Source organism: Pinus tabuliformis, chromosome 6 (assembly GCF_031772625.1).
Source record: "Pinus tabuliformis cultivar Carrire ecotype Pingquan chromosome 6, CPIR1, whole genome shotgun sequence".
In the NCBI taxonomy this organism is placed as follows: Eukaryota; Viridiplantae; Streptophyta; class Pinopsida; order Pinales; family Pinaceae; genus Pinus; species Pinus tabuliformis.
The window spans coordinates 118,569,951-118,588,358 of NC_142292.1; the positions used below are offsets into that span (position 1 = coordinate 118,569,951).

An 18,408-nucleotide genomic window follows, 5' to 3' on the forward strand; every position below is an offset into this window, starting at 1 on the left:
GACAATGAAAATTTGAAGTTTGAAGTTGGGCCTTGGCAATTATAACTCATTGGTAATGATTGTGAATTATGAATATGATGCTTTGTGAAAGACTAAAGTTGTTTCATTTCATCTCATTATTCATGTTTCATTTTATAAATTTTTAACATTTCATATCATGTTAACAGTTAGAAGTTAGGACTTAGAAATATCTTCGATATTACTTCTTGTAATGGTTAAACTTGGCTTACAAGTACAACTTTGGTGATCAATAATGATAAATGTTATTGAATTTTCAATTCTGAAAGCTTGAAGTTGAAACTTTAATATTGAATTTGATGAATCATGATTTATAAGACTCAATATGTTGCAGTTGTAATATGTATTTTACTAACTTGTGGACATGGTTGATGACGATTATAATTTCTAGATGATTGATGTGATATGGTTCAATGATCAATTTATGTTTTTTTATGTTTTTTATGTCTATTTCATCATTCTACATGTTTTTGTTGACATATATGTATCAAAAATTAAAAAATATAAAAATATATATATTTTTAAAAAATCGCTCCCGGATTCGCTCCCAAACCGGGAGCTTCTGAAAATGGTCGCTCCCGCTCCCGCTTCCGCTCCCGCTCCCGCTCCCGCTCCCCGCTCCCGCTCCCGCTCCCAAGTAACATTGATTTCGACTTTTTGGGGTTGGGTTTGCTGAGAAAGTTGAGAGAGTGATCGGAATTGCAGCTGAGCGGAAGTGAATACAGAAGCAGAGAGGCAGAGATAGTGCCGAGAGGAATAGCGCAGCAGTCGGGAAAGTTGACGTAGAGGGCAGAAACTAGAACTGTCGGGAATAGCTGGGAACTGCCGGAACAGTCGGGAAAGCTGACGCAGAGGGTAGAAGTCGGAATTGTTGGGAACAACTAAAACTGTCGGAACAGCCGGGAAAGCTGACGCAGAGGGCAGAGGGCGTAAGCCGGAACTGTTGGGAAAGCTGATGCAGAGGGCAGAAGTCGGAATTGTTGGGAACAACCGGAACTGCCAGGAACTGTCGGAACTACTGGGAAAGCTGACACAGAGGGCAGAAGCCAGAACTGTCGGGAACTGCCTGAACTGCCAGGAAAGCTGACACAGAGGGTAGAAGCCAAAACTGTCGGGAATTGCCTGAACTGCCAAGGACGCTGACGCAGAGGGCAAAAGAGGCTCATGCAGTCCCTAGAGACTGACGTTGGGGTTTTTCGTGGGGCATATTGGAGCTGAGGAGTCGTCGGAGTGTTTATCCATGGTTTCAACCGGAGCATCTGTCTCCGAAGGAGAGGTACTACTGTCGAGAGTTTTCTCTGTTGGGTATGCCGGATTTGGCACTCAGATTGTATTCTGAAACTGCTTAATAAATCAAACCCTCAGATAGCTGCACCAGTTTTCCCACATTGGGTTTTTTTGGGGACGTTAGTCCAAAAATAATGGTGTCATATGATGTGTTTGTTTCTGTTTCTTTTAGTTGCTGATCTGTAATATGTTGAGCATGCACTAGTGTTTATTTTCAATATTTACATTGTAAATAACTTGTTAAGGAAAATAACAAGTAGGTAGGAATAAATCAGATAAAGTGCATGGAGGGTTTCTAACTAAGTAAAATTAGAAACTTCAACATGGTATCAGAGTGTGATTGCAGATCACAGGAGGACTAAAGGACATTAGCTGAGTGGAGCAATAGCAGCGGAAAACAACTATCTCGAGTTGACAAAAGCTGTTTCTAGCAGCGCAACAACCAAGGAGAGTGACATAGAGCTAGCCAAGGCTCACGTAGGGCCACGCAGAGGTAGCCGGGAGCTGTGCAGAGCCTCAGAGAGGCCAGCGTTGCTGACGCAAAGGGCCAGAGGGTTGACGCAGGGCTAGCGTGATGTAGAGAGGGGCTGATACAATCCACAGATAGGCAGTTGCTGGAGTTTAGAAGGCTGCAAGAATATTGCAAAGTGGCGCTGGTGAGGTACTATAGTCAGAACAATACTTGACAGAGCAGGGCCGGAGGAGTTGCTACCGAGGGTTTCTAGCCGAGGAACTCGAATCAGTGGTGCGGTTGCACAAGACGATCAGAGTAGGGGGCATCTCGACAAGCGGCAAAAGGATTTCCAGGAGGGAAATTAAGACTCAGAGGGAGTCCAGAAGAGAACTTCTAGACGGGAAGTAGAGACTCAAAGGAGTCGAACAGAGAACTTCCAGGAGGGAAGTAGAGGAGCATCATGGGAGTACACAGAGTAAGAGACCAGGATACACTGGATGGAGCATCGAACTTTGCAGTTTGGAAGTAGAATCTTATCCGTACTTGACAGGAATTGTGTCAAGAACTTCGCCTTGAAGGTAATATCTATCCCAGTCGACCCTAGTGATAATGACAGGTACGAGGAGGCGATGGTGAGGGCCAAGAGCATTATCCTTGATGGGGTCAAGGATCATGTAGTACGACACATAGCCGAGAAGGAAACAACATTTGAGATGTGGGAGGCTCTCAAGAAGTTGTACCAACATACTTTTGTGTAGAGAAGAATGCTGCTTGAGAATCAGATGAGGTCATATCAGATGAAGAAGGGACAATCGATTGACACCTTCCTCGGAGGACTGAATGAGGAAGACTGAGAAGTATTTGTCCAGTATACTGGTCCGGGGGACACTTCCACCTTGGGACGAGATGTAGGCAGCTCTTCGTTAGGAAGGGGTCAGACGATAGTCGAAGACGGCTAGCAGCAGCAAGGGGATCAAAGTCAAGCAGGAGGAGGAAGACGTGGCCCTAGCATCTGAGGGAAAGTAGGAGAAGCGGAAGAAGAAAGATCTCTCCAAGATCAAGTGCTTCCACTGTGGGGAGCTGGGTCATAATGCGACCCAGTGTCCAAGGAAGAAGAGTAAGGGAGAGTCTTCTGAGACTAAGGCAATGCTAGCACGGGTAGAGAAGGAAGTGGAGACGGACGATGAATATGCCACGAGTGCACACACACCACTTAAGCGAAAGTGGGGAGACATCACGCTGTAGTTAGGAGGACTATTGAAGCTGAGGGGCAGGATCCTTGAGGTACCCAACCTCTTGGATTATACCTAGCTACAGGAGCCCCGAAGAGGAGTAGCAGGACTGGCGGATGTCGGTAGAGACGGATGCGGATGGAGTGATAGAGGGAGTTACTGTGTAGGATTCCCAGGACAATGCGAGGCTAGCAGGCTGCAACAGTGCGAGAGGCACAGGAGTGTTGTACCGGTGCAAGACGACATAGAGAGGTGTGCAACGATGCGAGATGCACAGAGTTGTTGCAGCAGCGTAGAGGTCAGAGAGGGAGCACTTGTCAGTGACAAAGGGAGCTTTCAGCATCAGGAGTGTTTCTAGCCTGACAAAGATGTCAGAGTTGGGAGATCAGTTACTTACTTCTCAGTAGCTGAGTTGCAGTGCAACAGTTAGCAGTTGTAGTACTATGGGCAACATGATGCAGCATGATGAGAGGGAGTTGCAGTACGGATGCAGCAGTGGCAATGGCAGGGCCATGGGTAGCAGTATAGAGGATGTTGGGTAGGAAGCCTAGCATCAGCGCAGGGACCGATGCTGGATGATCAGAGTGATGCTCAATGAAGAGTATTACTAGAGCACAGTCCTTGCTAAGAGGGAGTGTTGATTTGAGGTAGCATCAGATATGCTCTAGCCACGAAAATTGGTGGAGAGGCTAAGGCACATGAGATCTCCAATACCCAGAGAGGGTTTGGGCAGATTCTAAACAGTTTGGGAGATATTAAAATAATTAATATTTTTAATGGAGTCCCTAAGTCTAACTTAGAGAAAATAAAATATTAATGTGAATTGATATAAAATTGTGTTAGAATGGTCCAAAAGTCATGGATCAAGCCAGATCTAATCTTAGCCGTTGATTAGGGACTTAATCTCGGTTGTTGATTTGTCAACGAGAAAAGTATAATGGGAGGCTTGAGGGTCACTTGGAGAACACACCAAGAGATCAAGATTTCGACTTCTTGGGGCTGGGTTTACTGAGAAAGTTGAGAGAGTGATCGGAATTGCAGCTGAGGGGCAGTGAATACGGAAGCAGAGATAGTGATGGGAGGACCAGCGCAGCAGTCGAGAAAGCTGACGCAAAGGGCAGAAGCCGGAACTACCGGAACAGTCGGGAACGCTGACGTAGAGGGCAGAAGTCGAAACTGTCGGGAACAACCAAAATTTCCGGGAACTGTCCGAACAACCGGGAAAGCTGACGCAGAGGGCAGACGCTGCAACTGTCGGGAAAGCTGATGTAGAGGGCAGAAGTCGGAACTGCCGCGAACAACCGAAACTGCGGGGAACTACCTAGAAAGTTGATGCAGAGGGCAGAAGCCGGAACTACCGGGAACAACCGGAACTGCCGGGAACTGCCTGAACTGCTGGGAACAACCGGAACTGCTGACTGCGTGAACTGCCGGGAAAGCTGACGCTGAGGGCAGAAGAGGCTGATGCAGTCCCTAGGGACTAACGCTAGGGTTTTTCGTGGGGCAGATTGGAACTGAGGAGCTGCCGGAGTGTTTATCCGACGTTTCAGTTGGAGCATTTGTCTTCAAAGGAGAGGTACTACTGCCGAGAGTTTTTTCTGTTGGGTTTGCCGGATTTGGCACCCGGATTGTATTTTGAAACTAGTTAATAAATCAAACCCTCAGATAGTTGCAACGGTTTTCCCACATTGGGTTTTTTCGGGGACATTAGTCCAAAAATAATGGTGTCATATGGTGTGTTTGTTTCTGTTTCTTTTAGTTGCTGATTTGTAATATGTTGAGCGTGCACTAGTGTTTATTTTCAATATTTACATTGTAAATAACTTGTTAAGGAAAATAACAAGTAGGTAGGAATAAATCAGATAAAGTGCATGGAGGGTTTCTAACTAAGTAAACTTAGAAACTTCAACAAGTCAAATTAAGAAACTTAAGGATGACAAGAAATCATTAAAAAAGAAGTTAGAAGAACTACTCACGAAAGAAGTATCAAAGTCTTTAGATGTAACAGTCCAAGTTGAAGAAAAGGGAACAAACACAGATCCCATTAATCTCACAGTTCAAACAAATCCAAATCCAACTGAAGTGAGGACGTACTTAGATGTTGCAGTTCAAATGATGGAAATTCCAAGTGATGATTTAGTAGCCAACTCAACAACATCAGTACCTAAAGAAAATCAGGAAACTACCACACTCATGATAAGGGAAAGTCAAACCAGAAGAACTCCTTATCAACATCTGAATCACAAGAACAAACATCTCAATCAGTGTACGTATCTGTACCACTTAGAACATAAACAAAAAACTTATGTTCCAAGGAATACTAAAGTTTATGCAATCCAGTCCTGTGATAACAATTCATCACAAGTTTCCAGTAGCCGCAAGGTTCCACAAAAAATTAATTTAGGATGGTCAGATCCTTTCTTAGTTCAACAATTTTATCACAACTCGAAGAATTTTGAAAGATGCAAGACAAAGAAATAGATGACATGCCTTGTCAGTAATAAGCTTTGAGGACAAAGCTTTTTGAAGAGGAAGGCAATGTTATGAATATAATTTATATAAAAAATATAGTAATGATTAATTAGTGATCACTAATTAGTAATTAGTACTGAAGAGGCATGTCTAATGGGACATGACCATCCATGAGAAGGCACCTGCCTAGATATATATAAGCGGGCCTCATTTGTAATCATCTCATATCTTCTATACAATTCTTATATAATATATTTGTCCTATAATGGATATTTAGATATACTAGATCTTTTGAGTATTCTGCTGCATATACAAACTTTGTTCGTTACATGGAAGCGCAAATACGACTTCATTGTAACTCCAAAGCTAAAAAGACTAAAATATGACTAAAATAAGATTAAAGTAAAATAAAGGTACAATTAGAGAAATAGAGAATGTATAAAATGATAAATCACATGAAGTGAGAAACAATGAGAGATATGGAGTATGTCGCTGCTGCACTGTGTAACTCCAAAGAAGTAAAAGGGGAACTGAAGATTAGGCCAACGAGGTCAGCATCTCCTGAATCTGAGGGCCGATGGTGAGGGAGGCAAGCAAGGCAATCTCTCCTTGTTTGGGTCCTCCAGAATTGTCGGGAGATCCAACTGTATCATCATTAGGGAGTAGAGGAGCAGGAGCTACTCCTAACATCTGAGGCCGAAAGATGATTATTCTGTCTGTTGAGCTGTGGCTAGGAGGAGGTCTAACAACTCATATTTTTTTTAGGAGAACAAGCTATAGGTTTTATGAGAACAACCTGTTGTCGCGCGGATTGACACGACAACGCTCAGACCGGGGGGTGTCACTCTGATCCCCGGTCTCTCCGTTTAAGCCTGTCTCCCACGGCTAAGGGGGGTAGACCCTGAGGAAAGATGAAGGCCAACTGCCAGACAGTTGAGCCAGGAGACGAGATGCACTAAAATGACTTGACGAATTGAGCAGACCAGTGCCTTTAAAGCGATTTCTTGTTAGATGATATATAAAATGTAAGACCATGAACAATAATCACTTACGATCAAATAGCCTAAACAACGCTTGAAAATTCAGTAAACCACAAAAGGCAAGGAAACTCAATAACAATATCAGGCAATTAGGGGAAAGATAACACAGCTATAGGCCACCAATTGTTAACCAGATACCACGTCAAGATAATTGTTCAGGTAAAGCATTCACTCCACATCAATAAACTTAAATCTCAGCATAAACAAAATTTCCCAAATCACTGATCTTTGACAAAAAGAATTTCCACCAAATTTTCAGGCAAAAGATTTCAAGCTAAACTTCCAGCTGAATGTAAATCTCTTAAACTAAAAAAATAAAATCTAAAAAAAATAAAAATAAATCTAATACTAAACTAAAAATTAAAATCAAAATCTAACTAAAATCTAAGTCTAAAACATAAAAATTTTTGTTTTTTTTTTTTTTTGTTTTTTTTGTTTTTTGTTTTTATAAGCTCTAACTATAAAAATTAAAATTTTAAACTAAGATTTAAAAAATATGTGAACAAACTAACCTATGTTTAAAAAAAAGAAAAAAAAGAAAAAGCAAATCCCGCGTCCCTTTTTTTTTTTTTTTTTGTTTCTTTTTATATGCAATAAAATGCAACTATATATAAAAAAAAAAATAAATCTAAATCTAAATACGAAAATTTTAAACTACATGAAAATAAAAAAAAAAAATCTAAACTACACTAAATCACGACAACTACAAACTATACGCTATATTCAAATATAAACTAACCTAAAACTGACCTATGCTAACCCTACGACTATGCTAAAGACAACATCCAAACGCATTCGAAAACACCACGAGCAACTGAACCGAGGATCATAGCTTGCGGCGGCAGGAGGAATGCATACACCAGGCAGCGTTTAATGAAGATGCAGAGATTTTCGAACTGGGCTATTTCCAAAACGAATGGAACCACACCAGCAAAATGCTGAAGAGAAACCCGGTGAGCCTGATCACACGTTAATGAAAGCAGCAAAATGAGGCGAGGGTTTGCGTGATGGCTAAATGTGTGAACCAGTAATCAAAACCACGACGGCGGGGGAGTTTGCAGGTGAACGGGACAGAGCTCTGATAGGCACGGGGCCGCAGGCCAAAAATCAAAGGGAAGACGCAGATGGATACGCCAAATACTGAGAGACTTCGACCTGGGGACGCGAAAAATTAATGAGGAAACAAATACGAAATTACCAAAGCGATGCCACTGCATTCAGATTTCCAGTTTTTCGATGGCGGGGGCTTGGAAAGGCCTACGGGTCGATTTCTTTTTGAAACGATGGCTGGAACGGGAGCTCACCTGAAAGGTTTTGATATGCCTCCAAAATGGGAACGAAAAAATTAATTTGATGCAGCCGCAGGTCAAACCAGGACGATGCAGCCACAGGAGCAACACATGGGAAGTTTTTTATTGGTTTTGATGACGATTAGAACAGAGGTATGGCGCGAAGCGAGCTCCAGCACACAAATGCAGGAAAGCGACAGACAAATAAACACCACAAACAACAAAATCGTGCCCCTGGCTCAGTAAAGAAGACGGAAATCGAAAGTGTGCTCAATCCGATGATGAAAAGCCGTGACAGGGTTCACGCTGCAGGGAGATGAGTTTACGTAAAGCAGCAAAAAAAAATTTCGGTTTTGAGGAGTTCTGATCCCAAACGCATGTATTGAATCCCAAGCAAACTTTCCAGACACCCACCAAAGAAGATTCAAGACTAAAAACGCAGCGAAATCTCGATTATAAGAAATATTGACAGCGAGGATTTTGTAAAATACCTGAGATGGTTTGGAACCTGCAGAACACACCTTTTCACGCTTGACTTTCACTCTGGCGCAATATGTTTTCAGCAGCAGCATGGGCCTTTGAAACCCTGGAAAACAGATAAAACAATAGACTAGCAGGGATATGCAAAATTTTCAGCGTAAAACCTTCAAAATTTACCCACAGTTACAGAAATTCTACAGCTCTTAGAACAGCCAGATTTAACCATAATAACAGTAATGTTCTTGAAATATCAGAAGAAAATTCACTGTGAACTTCACTGTAAATCAGAAAAATTTCTCAATGTAAAACATGAAATAAACTTGAAATAATTAACCCAGGGCACAATCAGCTGGGCTCTGCACAGAACAGCCTGTGGGAGTCGGCTGGTTCAGCCCAGAACTTCCCCAAACGCCCACAAATAACCTTCACCTAAAAGTTTCCTGCACACCTCAAGCAAGCATCAGCAAACAAGGGCAAGAGATGCTGCTAGATTTCAAGAGAAAATGGAGATACCTGCCATTTTCCAGAAACCCTACAGCATTCAGACCCTAGCACGTGAGCAAGCTACCTGTACTCACAATGCTCTGAAAAAAATCAGCTATTTTAACTGTTGAAAAACTGAAATATGCAGAAATTCAAACACCTCACAGCAGTTCCAGAGAGTAACACCAGCCAGTTTGAAACCCCAAAGTCTTTTTATTAATCAGAAATCAGTTTACAAGAGAGCTTTCAGTACAGACTCACAGATCAGATCCACCTGAAAATGACCTCCTAAGACCCTACATAAAGGAAATGATCCCAACGGCTAGTTTTGGGTGATCCACAAAAATATTATTATTTTATTGCTTAGGGTTTTTGCTTTATGCTTTTTATTTTTTATTATTTTTTATTTTTCAAATTTTTAAAATTTTTAAATTTTTAAATTTTTTTAATTTTTTATTTTTTATTATATATGAATTTATTATTTTTATTCATTAAAAAAAATTTTAAATTTATCTTAAGACGGATCATCAAACCCAGCCGTTGGAATCATCACCTAGCACCTAGGACCTAGGACTCATGAGGGGATTTACAACATTTTCAACCCTCAAGACACATTTCATCATGATTTTTTACAATTTTTTACAATTTACATCTCAAAGGGATGAATCCACTTTAACATAGACCCTCATAGACCACCCAGATCTGCGACACAACTATAATCTAGCAGAGTAACACGCTAGGATTCTCCTAAAGTCCTAATAACGAAATGCATCCCGGCTTTGGGGTTGGGTTTGAAGGAAAACTCTGCCGATCCATGGATCGGTGAGACTAAAAACCTCCCGGGACGCAGATCGTCATTAGAAAGTTAGGTCCACCTAGGCAACTTTACATACATGACTCTGATCTGCTTAGATTATTTACATTTCAAACATGCAGACTGGGTTTACAACAAAAATGATCAAGCTGTCGATGACTGTAGGCTGGCACGGACATGTCGCTCAGGAGCTATCCTTCTCTGCCAACAGGAAGGAGGTGTACTGCATGGGTAGTTGACCAGTAGTGGTCAACACAACCTATTGGTCAAGGGAATGGCTTCTGTCTTCTTCAGTGAAGGCTATCAAAACCATCCAAGAACACATTAGCAAAAGGAAACCTAAATAACTTTGAAAACCCTAAAAATTTCCTAAAAAGTTCTGAAAGATATTGCCATAAATCTTCAATAACAAACAACTAATAAATGATGAAACCAGTATGTAGGGGTACCTCCACGGCTGTAAAAGAAACCAAAAGAGGCTTGTACGAATCACTGGTTGACTAAGACCTTTTGTCTTTGATGCCCTAGATGTCCAGTAGCATTTGTGGATGGGCAACAGTGGTTTGCGTAACCTAGATGGGTTGCTTTGTTTTCCTTCAGTGTTGTTTGTCACTTTCAATGAATCGACAGAGAAGAAATTCCCTTAAACACAGCAAAAACTGACTGAAGTCACAGTTTAAGGCTAAGTTGCACGAAACGGGAAACGGGTACGAGTTTCCAAAACGGGCATGGGTACGAAATGTGACCCCCCCGCAAATTTTGGAAACGGGGAAATGCGAATATCTATATATATATATAGATTCGCGTTTCCCCATATATATATATATATATATATATATATATATATATATATATATATATATTAGGACATTTAAGAAATATGTGCAATCATAAAGTATATATGATACATTCTAATTTATTACATTATGATAAAATTGTCAATTGTCAATGCATAAACTATAAGTCTCTAAATTTACATATGAATGATCGCATAATGAAAGTAGAAATATCCAAAATCAGCCACGAGAAATTTCCAATTTCTTGTCTCGTGCTTGATTGGGAGTTTCCTCCTACATAGTCGAACGACCTTAGTGCTCTTGATTAAATACAAGTTTCATACCCTAGTACCCTACACACTCTTGATTATTGGGAGTCTCCCCTGCGTAGAGGGCTTGGCTCTTTTGATTAAATACAAGTTCCATACCATAGTACATGATAAAATCCAATGGAAACATTGCAATCCCCCGAATCCTAAAATCCTGAAAAACAGATAAGTCCACTGGATTTCTCCATATGAAATCCAATGAGGGTGAAACCACTCTCAAACATCCTGAGTCATTTCATGATAATGTTAAAAATTGAAGTAAAAGGATGATGTAAAAGTGATATTTTCCTTTATTTTTCATTTTCATGTAAAAGTGATATAAAAGTGATATTCTCCTTTATTTTTCATTTTCATGTAAAAGTGATATTCTCCTTTATTTTTCATTTTCATCCTTTTACTTTAAGAATTTAACATTACCATGAATTGCATATCAACACTAGGGCCATAGGCTTGAACATTCGGCTGCCCCACTCAAAAAACTCATTTTTTTATAACTTGAGAGACATCTAGAGGATATTTGAGTCGCCAAATAAAAAATTAGAAGCGAAAATATTAAAAAAAAAATACAAGAAAAAGTCAAGTTACAAGAGGAAACTCCGACATACGGCCCGGAAACGCATTTCCGGCCATACTGGCCACGTTTCCTCCTCGAGAAACGGGCTAGTACGGCCGGAAATGCGTTTCCAGGCCGTACCGTACGGGTTTCCCTGTTTCTGTTTCGTTTCCATACGGAAACGGATCCTCTGCCCACGTTTCCTGCAACTTAGGTTTAAGGCAGTTTTATAGACTGCCAGGCTCAATCAGATTCATATTGCAAGTCAAACTTGGTCCGATGTGATCCATAAAATGATAACTGCAAGCCATAATGGCTCCTTTGACCATGAAAAATCTCCTTTTCCTTGCATGAGTGAAGTTTTCAGCCTTGGATTCAATTGATTTTTCAGAAGAGTTTGGTTCTTAAGTTAACTATGTTCTGGAAATAGTTGCTAAACATTCAAGCATGTACTGTTTTGGATTCTGGGCTCGGCTTCCAAATTCAGAACAGGACTTATCCTTTACCCCTTACAGAATTTAGTCTTGATTTGAGAATGCTTGCATAATTTACCATTGTATTGGCAAGCTTTGAGCATTTTTGCAGATAACGTATGATTAAATCCTAGTCTTGAACATAACTTCAGTGTTTGGTACCTTGCAGAATTTCTTTCCTGCAATGACAAAAATTATTGGTACTCTTGGACCACAGTCACGATCTGTTGAGGTGATTGAGGGTTGCCTTAAGGCTGGGATGTCTGGTGAGTTTTCCTTCAAACTTTATTTTGGATTTGTGTCTGTTTTGCTTATTGTTTTGCAGCTTTCTGAGTTTGAATAGAATTGCAGCAGATGTTTAAGTTGGATAGTTCATCTGGTGTGTATGAGTCCTAGTATGTGTTTGCTAAAAAAACACCTGTATGATGTCTGCATTCTATGGCAGTTGCCCGGTTTGATTTCTCGGGGGGAGATAATGACTATCACCAAGAAACTCTTGAAAATTTGAAGATTGCTGCAAAAGGAATGAATAAACTTTGTGCTGTAAGTTCAGTTTGTTTTTCTAACTGTTGTCCATTAGGACACATGGAATTGCTTCATTAGCTATATAGAGATTAATGACTGATAAACTGTGCTTGTTTCTCACTAATTAAAAATGCATGGATATTGGCGTTTTACATTCTCTAATGGATTTTAGGCTTCAATATGTAATTGATCTAAAGTTATTTTATTTGGTAAGCTTGTCATTTTTTTTGAGCCACTGTTTTCAGAAGAAAATCACAAATAAGGGAAAACCGAAGCCTATCTTTACCAAAAGACTTTCAACTTTGCTGGTACTTTCTTAGCTATAAAAGTTGCTTATTCACTGTTAGACCGGTTCAGGTTTCTCCCAAGGGAAATTACAATACATATGATCCAGATTCAGTAATTTATAGATTTAATCTTGTATCTGGGAGCATATTTCCTTCTTATTTTACTTTACGATTGAATATCCTCGGGTCTATAATTGCTTTTTGTTATTGTTCTATTGATTTTAGAATTTTTGCTCTCTTTTCTCATTGTATTTTCACTAATTATGGTTCACAAATCCCAGCATTACTTTGGTGCTCTCACACACCTAAATTGGAACTAATATTCATTATCTATTGATGCATTCAGTAGTTTTCTTATCTAGCCCGTAAGAATTATCTTCATTTTCAACCTATTTTTATCGTTAAATGGGCTATTATTGAGTTTCAGTGTGCATCTCAGTGCTCTATGAAATTAACTATTCTACACATAACAGATCATGCTCGATACAGTTGGTCCAGAGTTGCGAGTTTTTAACAGGAGTGAGGAGCCTGTTGTGCTTGAGATTGATGCGTTTGTGACTCTGACACCAGATCAGACCAAGGAAGCATCACCTGAGGTTTTGCCAATAAATTATGGTGGGCTTGCCAAGGTATGTATCTCATGGTTTTCCATTTAATTTCCATGCACAAATGAATGCCAAACTGAAGGAACTGATTTCTAGTGTTGTAATTGAATGAATAATCTCTCTCAATGTTGTGCTGCTTGTTGGAACCATGTTTAAAGTTTAAACTTAAACCCGTTTCTCTCTTTCTCTATAGAAGTGTTTTAATTCTGTCACCTAGAATGGCAAAATGGTTTTAGGCTTTCGAAATTGTATGGAGTTTGGGAATAGCACTTTCAAAATTTCAATATATGCACACATAACATACATATATATGTATGTAGGAATCATATAAATATGTTATTTTCATAATTAAAAAAAAATATTCCTAAATATGTAAGGGGTCCCATGTATAACCAAATATTAGTTGATTTGGTAGTCAGCTTATATGAGTAATGCATGAGAGCAAGTATATATATAGTTTAATAGAGTTATTATTATGCACTGTTTTTTTCCCAGGAAACCTCATGGGATCCCACCCTCTTTTGCCCAGAATATTGAGATGGAGAGTAGATCAATTGGCAGCCACAATATTGTCTGGTAGTCTTGAGGGACTTGACTGGATTTAAGCCTAAGAGCTAAATCCTCCTGGTCAACAACATGTTTTTGGCAGATGGTTCAATTGATTGAGCTGACCCTTGGGGTTATTATTATACACATTGTGATATGATCATTGTAGAACTTATGCACAAAAGATTGCCCTGAGTCTTCAGTCTACAAGCATAGACAATAATTTAGCAAAGGAAATAGAAGCAAAACTTACATATAGATTTAATGGTGGATCTTGTACTCCAAGATTTATCATGAAGCTTTAGAATATTACTTGTGCATTCTAAATACCTCATATATTTCACCGCATGTCTGTAGAAATTAGGGAAACAATCCCTTTATTCATTTTCACTAACCTTTTGGAGGCATTCACTAAAATATGAATAGACCTGACAGGCCTACCCAAAATTACAATTTAGTATTATGGGTTGACATCAATGTTTTAAAACTCTGACTCGGCCGAGGGTCGACTCCGACTCGGTATCGACTCGGCTGGCTCGATTTCAATGACTCAGTCGTTGTAAAAAATACATTAAATATTTATTTTTTATAAAAACACATAATTTTAAAGATTTTCATTCATGTTTCCAAACACACAGCATTAGAATATAGATAGAAGACAACATATGATCAAAGTAGGCTCATGAATATATCCATTATATCAAAATGGCACCCAGTGCACTGTCCAATACATACACGATGATGATATAGAGATCAAAACAAAAACACATAACCAAGGAGGCTAGAAATGGCCTCTACAACAAAAGTCTGTGACCAGTACTACTAGCTACTGCTAGAGTTGCCAACATCATCTGGCTCAGTGTTACTTGGGAGAGGGAGCGAAAGTGGGGAGCGGGAGCGAAAACGGGAGCGGGAGCGACATTTTCAGAAGCTCCCAGTTTGGGAGCGAATCTCGAAGGAGTTCGACAACCAATGTCACTAACATCAAGGTACATAGAGGGATTGGTGCTCTTGATTAAATATGAGTTCCATACCCTAACACATGATAAAATTCAATGGAAACATTGCAATCCCCCAATCCTGAAATCCTGAAAAACTGATAAGTCTGCTGGATTTCGAATGAAATCTAAAATTCTACTTTCGCCATATGAAATCCAATGAGGCCGGAACCACTCTCAAACATCCTGAGTCATTTCACGGTAATGTTAAAAATTTAAGTAAAAGTGACATTCTCCTTAATCTTCATTTCATCAAAGGATGAAAATGAAGATTAAGGAGAATGTCACTTTTACTTTAAGAATTTAACATTACCATGAATAGCATATCAATACTAGGGATCAGAGTCAGAAAGGGAAACCCATGAGTCAGACAGGGAAGCCCAGGGAGTCCCAAAAAAAAAAAAAAAAAAGGCTGTTTTTTTGGGTTCACTGGCCGCTGTACGTAACCCGGTCGGGTTGATATGGACTTGGCCGAGCCGGCCGGGTTGATATGGACTTGGTCGAGCTGGCCGAGTTGTGTAACAACTCGGCCGGCTCGGTATTGACTTGGTCGACCGAACTGGTTCAATGGCCGGGTCACAAAATCCAAGGCTGGCTCAGACCAACTCGACCGAGTCGGTTCCGAGCCGACCGTTTTTTAAAACACTGGTTGACATAACTAACTTCATAAAATACTGCCATAAGGCATGACATGGTCACTATGGGGCAGAGTTGTGGGGGAGCGCTCCCCCCCCTTCGAACCCGCTCTCAATTCGCGCTCTGGGCGGGAGGGGCTCGGGAGCGCGCTCCCGGAAAAAAAATTTACGCTCTCATCGCTCCCGGAGCGAAAATTACAGTTCGGGGGTGATCAGAGTGTTTAATTATCGCTCCGGGAGCGACGCGCGTGATGTCAGGAGAAATTCGGGCGCAAAAAAATCCGCGGACCCAAAAAAAATTTCATTCTATTTTTTTTTTTGTTTTAAAACGACTTGGGGGCAAAAAACAAATTCATTGTCACTTGAATGAGTTGAGGAGAAGCTGGAGAGCGAAGGAGATTGAGCAAAGGAGCGAGGAGCAAGCGCCGAGGAGCAAGCCTGCAAAGAGGTTAGTTACATTAGTTTAGTTAGTTTAATTTAGTTTAGTTTAATTTATTTAGTAAAAAAATCATGAATCTAAATAAAATTAATAAATAAAATTAATTAATCTAAATAAATTAAATTAATTTTCTCATTCATATTCCCATTCCCATTCCCATTAAATTTTGCAGATTCAAAAGCCTACAAATATCAAACATCATGGACCTGGCTATATTTCTTGGCATTTTCTTCTTCTTGGTCCCTTTTATGGTTATTATGGTGCTGGAGAGTAGGAAATGGAGGAGCCAAAATGAAGAGGGGGATGAAGAAGCTGGAGAAAGTGGATTTGATGAAAACCCCGGTGAGGAGGAGCTGGAGGAGGGTGAACATGACTCTCAAAAAACTAAACAAGACCAAACCCCATTGTGGAAATATGTTAACATGCCTGAAGCAGGGAAAGGGGGTGGAACCACTAAATTTCATTGCCCCCATTGCAACAATAATTACACAGGTTCATACACCCGTGCCAGAAAACACCTCTGCGAGAAAAGGCCATGGGATGGAGATAAACAAATAGGGATCAAAACTTGTGCAGCTGTGTCAGCAGCAGATAGAGCCAAATACATAAGGGAAGAGGAGGAAGCCCAATACAAATCTAAAAAATCAAGGGGTTTCTTTGAACCAAGCTCACAATCACAAGCACAAAGAACTCCTTCAGCATCCTCCCAAGGCAGTGGATATGGAGGCACAGGGTCATTAGCTTTAAGGCGTAGAAGCATATCAGATTTCCTTGATGAGGGGTGTAGGAATGATGTGGATTCAAAGGTTTACAGGTTTCTCTATGCATGTGGGATACCATTCAATGTTCTTCGCTCACCTTATTGGCACGAAATGGTTTCTGCCATAAATGATGCCCCTAAAAGTTATAAGAGCCCTGGGTATGACAAGGCAAGAACCGTTGGACTTGATCATGAAAAAGCAAAAATATCACATTCTTTGAATAGAATGACAAGTTCTTGGACTGACCATGGGGTGTCCATTGTATCTGATGGATGGACAAATGTAAAAGGCAAGCCATTGATAAGTGTTCTTGCTGTGTCTGTTAGTGGTGCCATCTTTCTAATTGCACATGATTACTCAGACAAGTTCAAGACCGCCATCAACATTGCAGAAGCATTACTTGAAACAATTGACCGTATTGGGCCATACAATGTCATCCAAGTCATCACTGATAATGCTCATAATTGTAAGGCAGCGGGAGCAATTATTGAGGATAAATACTCCAACATATTTTGGTCTGGCTGTTAGGTTCACACATTGAACCTTTTGATGCATGATGTTGTCAAGAACAAAAATGCACAATACAAATGGATTGGTGATTTGTACAAGAAAGGCAAACAAATGATAAAATTTATTACAAATCATAGCAATACCCATGGCCTTTTCCGCAGTCACTCAAGATTGGAGTTGTTAAAGATTGCGAAGACCAGATTTGGTAGCTATTACCTCACCTTCAGGCGCCTTTTGAAGGTAAGAGAGTCATTGGCTAGCATGGTATCAAGTCCACATTGGCAGGTATTAAAGGAAAGGGCTACAAATGCAGCTGACAGGCGAGGTTTTGAACTGGTGGAGGAGGCCGCTTTTGATGGTCAGTTTTGTACAAGTGTGAGGCAAGTATTGGATTTCACCACGCCCATTTATCACATGATTTGGTTTGCAGATACAGACAAACCAGTGATTGGCGAGGTGTATGAGCAGATGGATACCATGTTGGGGCAAATAAAAGATATTGTTCATAACAAAGATCCCGACTTGTACAAACTGATTCACGATTGTGTGTGTGAACGGTGGAATAGACTTAATCTTCCACTACATTGCTTGGCGTATATCCTTACGCCAAAATACTACTCTACATCTTGGTTGGGCCAACCTGCACCAGGGGGTGGGATTAGGACCAAACCCCATTTAGATGCAGAGGTAACTAGTGGATATTTGCAAGCATTAGAAAAGTTGATACCTGACAGGGAGGAATGTGCAGCTGTGCGCCTTGAAATAGGCAAATACTTCAGTGGCACTGGTTTGTTTGGTAACTTCCATGTAATGGAAGACAGAGACAGATTTGATTCTCTCACATGGTGGGAAACATATGGCGGCCAGGGACTTTTGCCAAAATTGGCAAAAAAAGTTCTATCACAGGTTGTAAATACTTCTTCTGCAGAGAGGTGTTGGAGCACCTACAGCTTCATACATAATGTGAAAAGAAACAGACTCAATGAAAACCGGGCAGAAAGCTTGGTTTATGTGCACTACAACTTGAGGTTGTTGAGTCATTACTGTGATCGAGCTTATGAGGATCCCACATATAAAATTTGGGACAACCACCCAGAGGAAGACAATTTGGAGGATGGCACTATACATCTTGAAGAACTGGAAGAGGAACTTATAAGGGATGAAGATGAAGCAGCTGCAGCAGCCATGCCACCTCCACCATCCAATAGCAGTGCTAGAGTTCTGAGTCTTGTTCCTTTGCTGTTGCCACTTCCATCTACACCCTCACGTGGAGGGCATGTGCTTTCTAGTTCTGGTCGTCGGTCTGTACGGGAGACTCCTAGAAGACCACCATAACCTGCTTATACTCCTAGAGACTCTCGTGGCAAGGGCCACATGTAGATTTACAATTTACTTGTCTTTT

The 18,408-nt window shown here is 40.4% G+C and overlaps 1 protein-coding gene across 1 annotated transcript in view; it reads left to right on the forward strand.

Moving 5' to 3' along the window:
- LOC149257625 (pyruvate kinase 1, cytosolic-like) overlaps positions 1–18,408 on the forward strand; it is a 191,346-nt gene that overhangs the window by 21,866 nt on the left and 151,072 nt on the right. Inside the window, exons 2-4 of the mRNA XM_089381138.1 lie at positions 11,870–11,966; positions 12,146–12,243; positions 12,986–13,141. Of these exons, the coding sequence (XP_089237264.1) occupies positions 11,870–11,966; positions 12,146–12,243; positions 12,986–13,141 (351 nt within the window). The remainder of the gene's footprint in view (positions 1–11,869; positions 11,967–12,145; positions 12,244–12,985; positions 13,142–18,408) is intronic.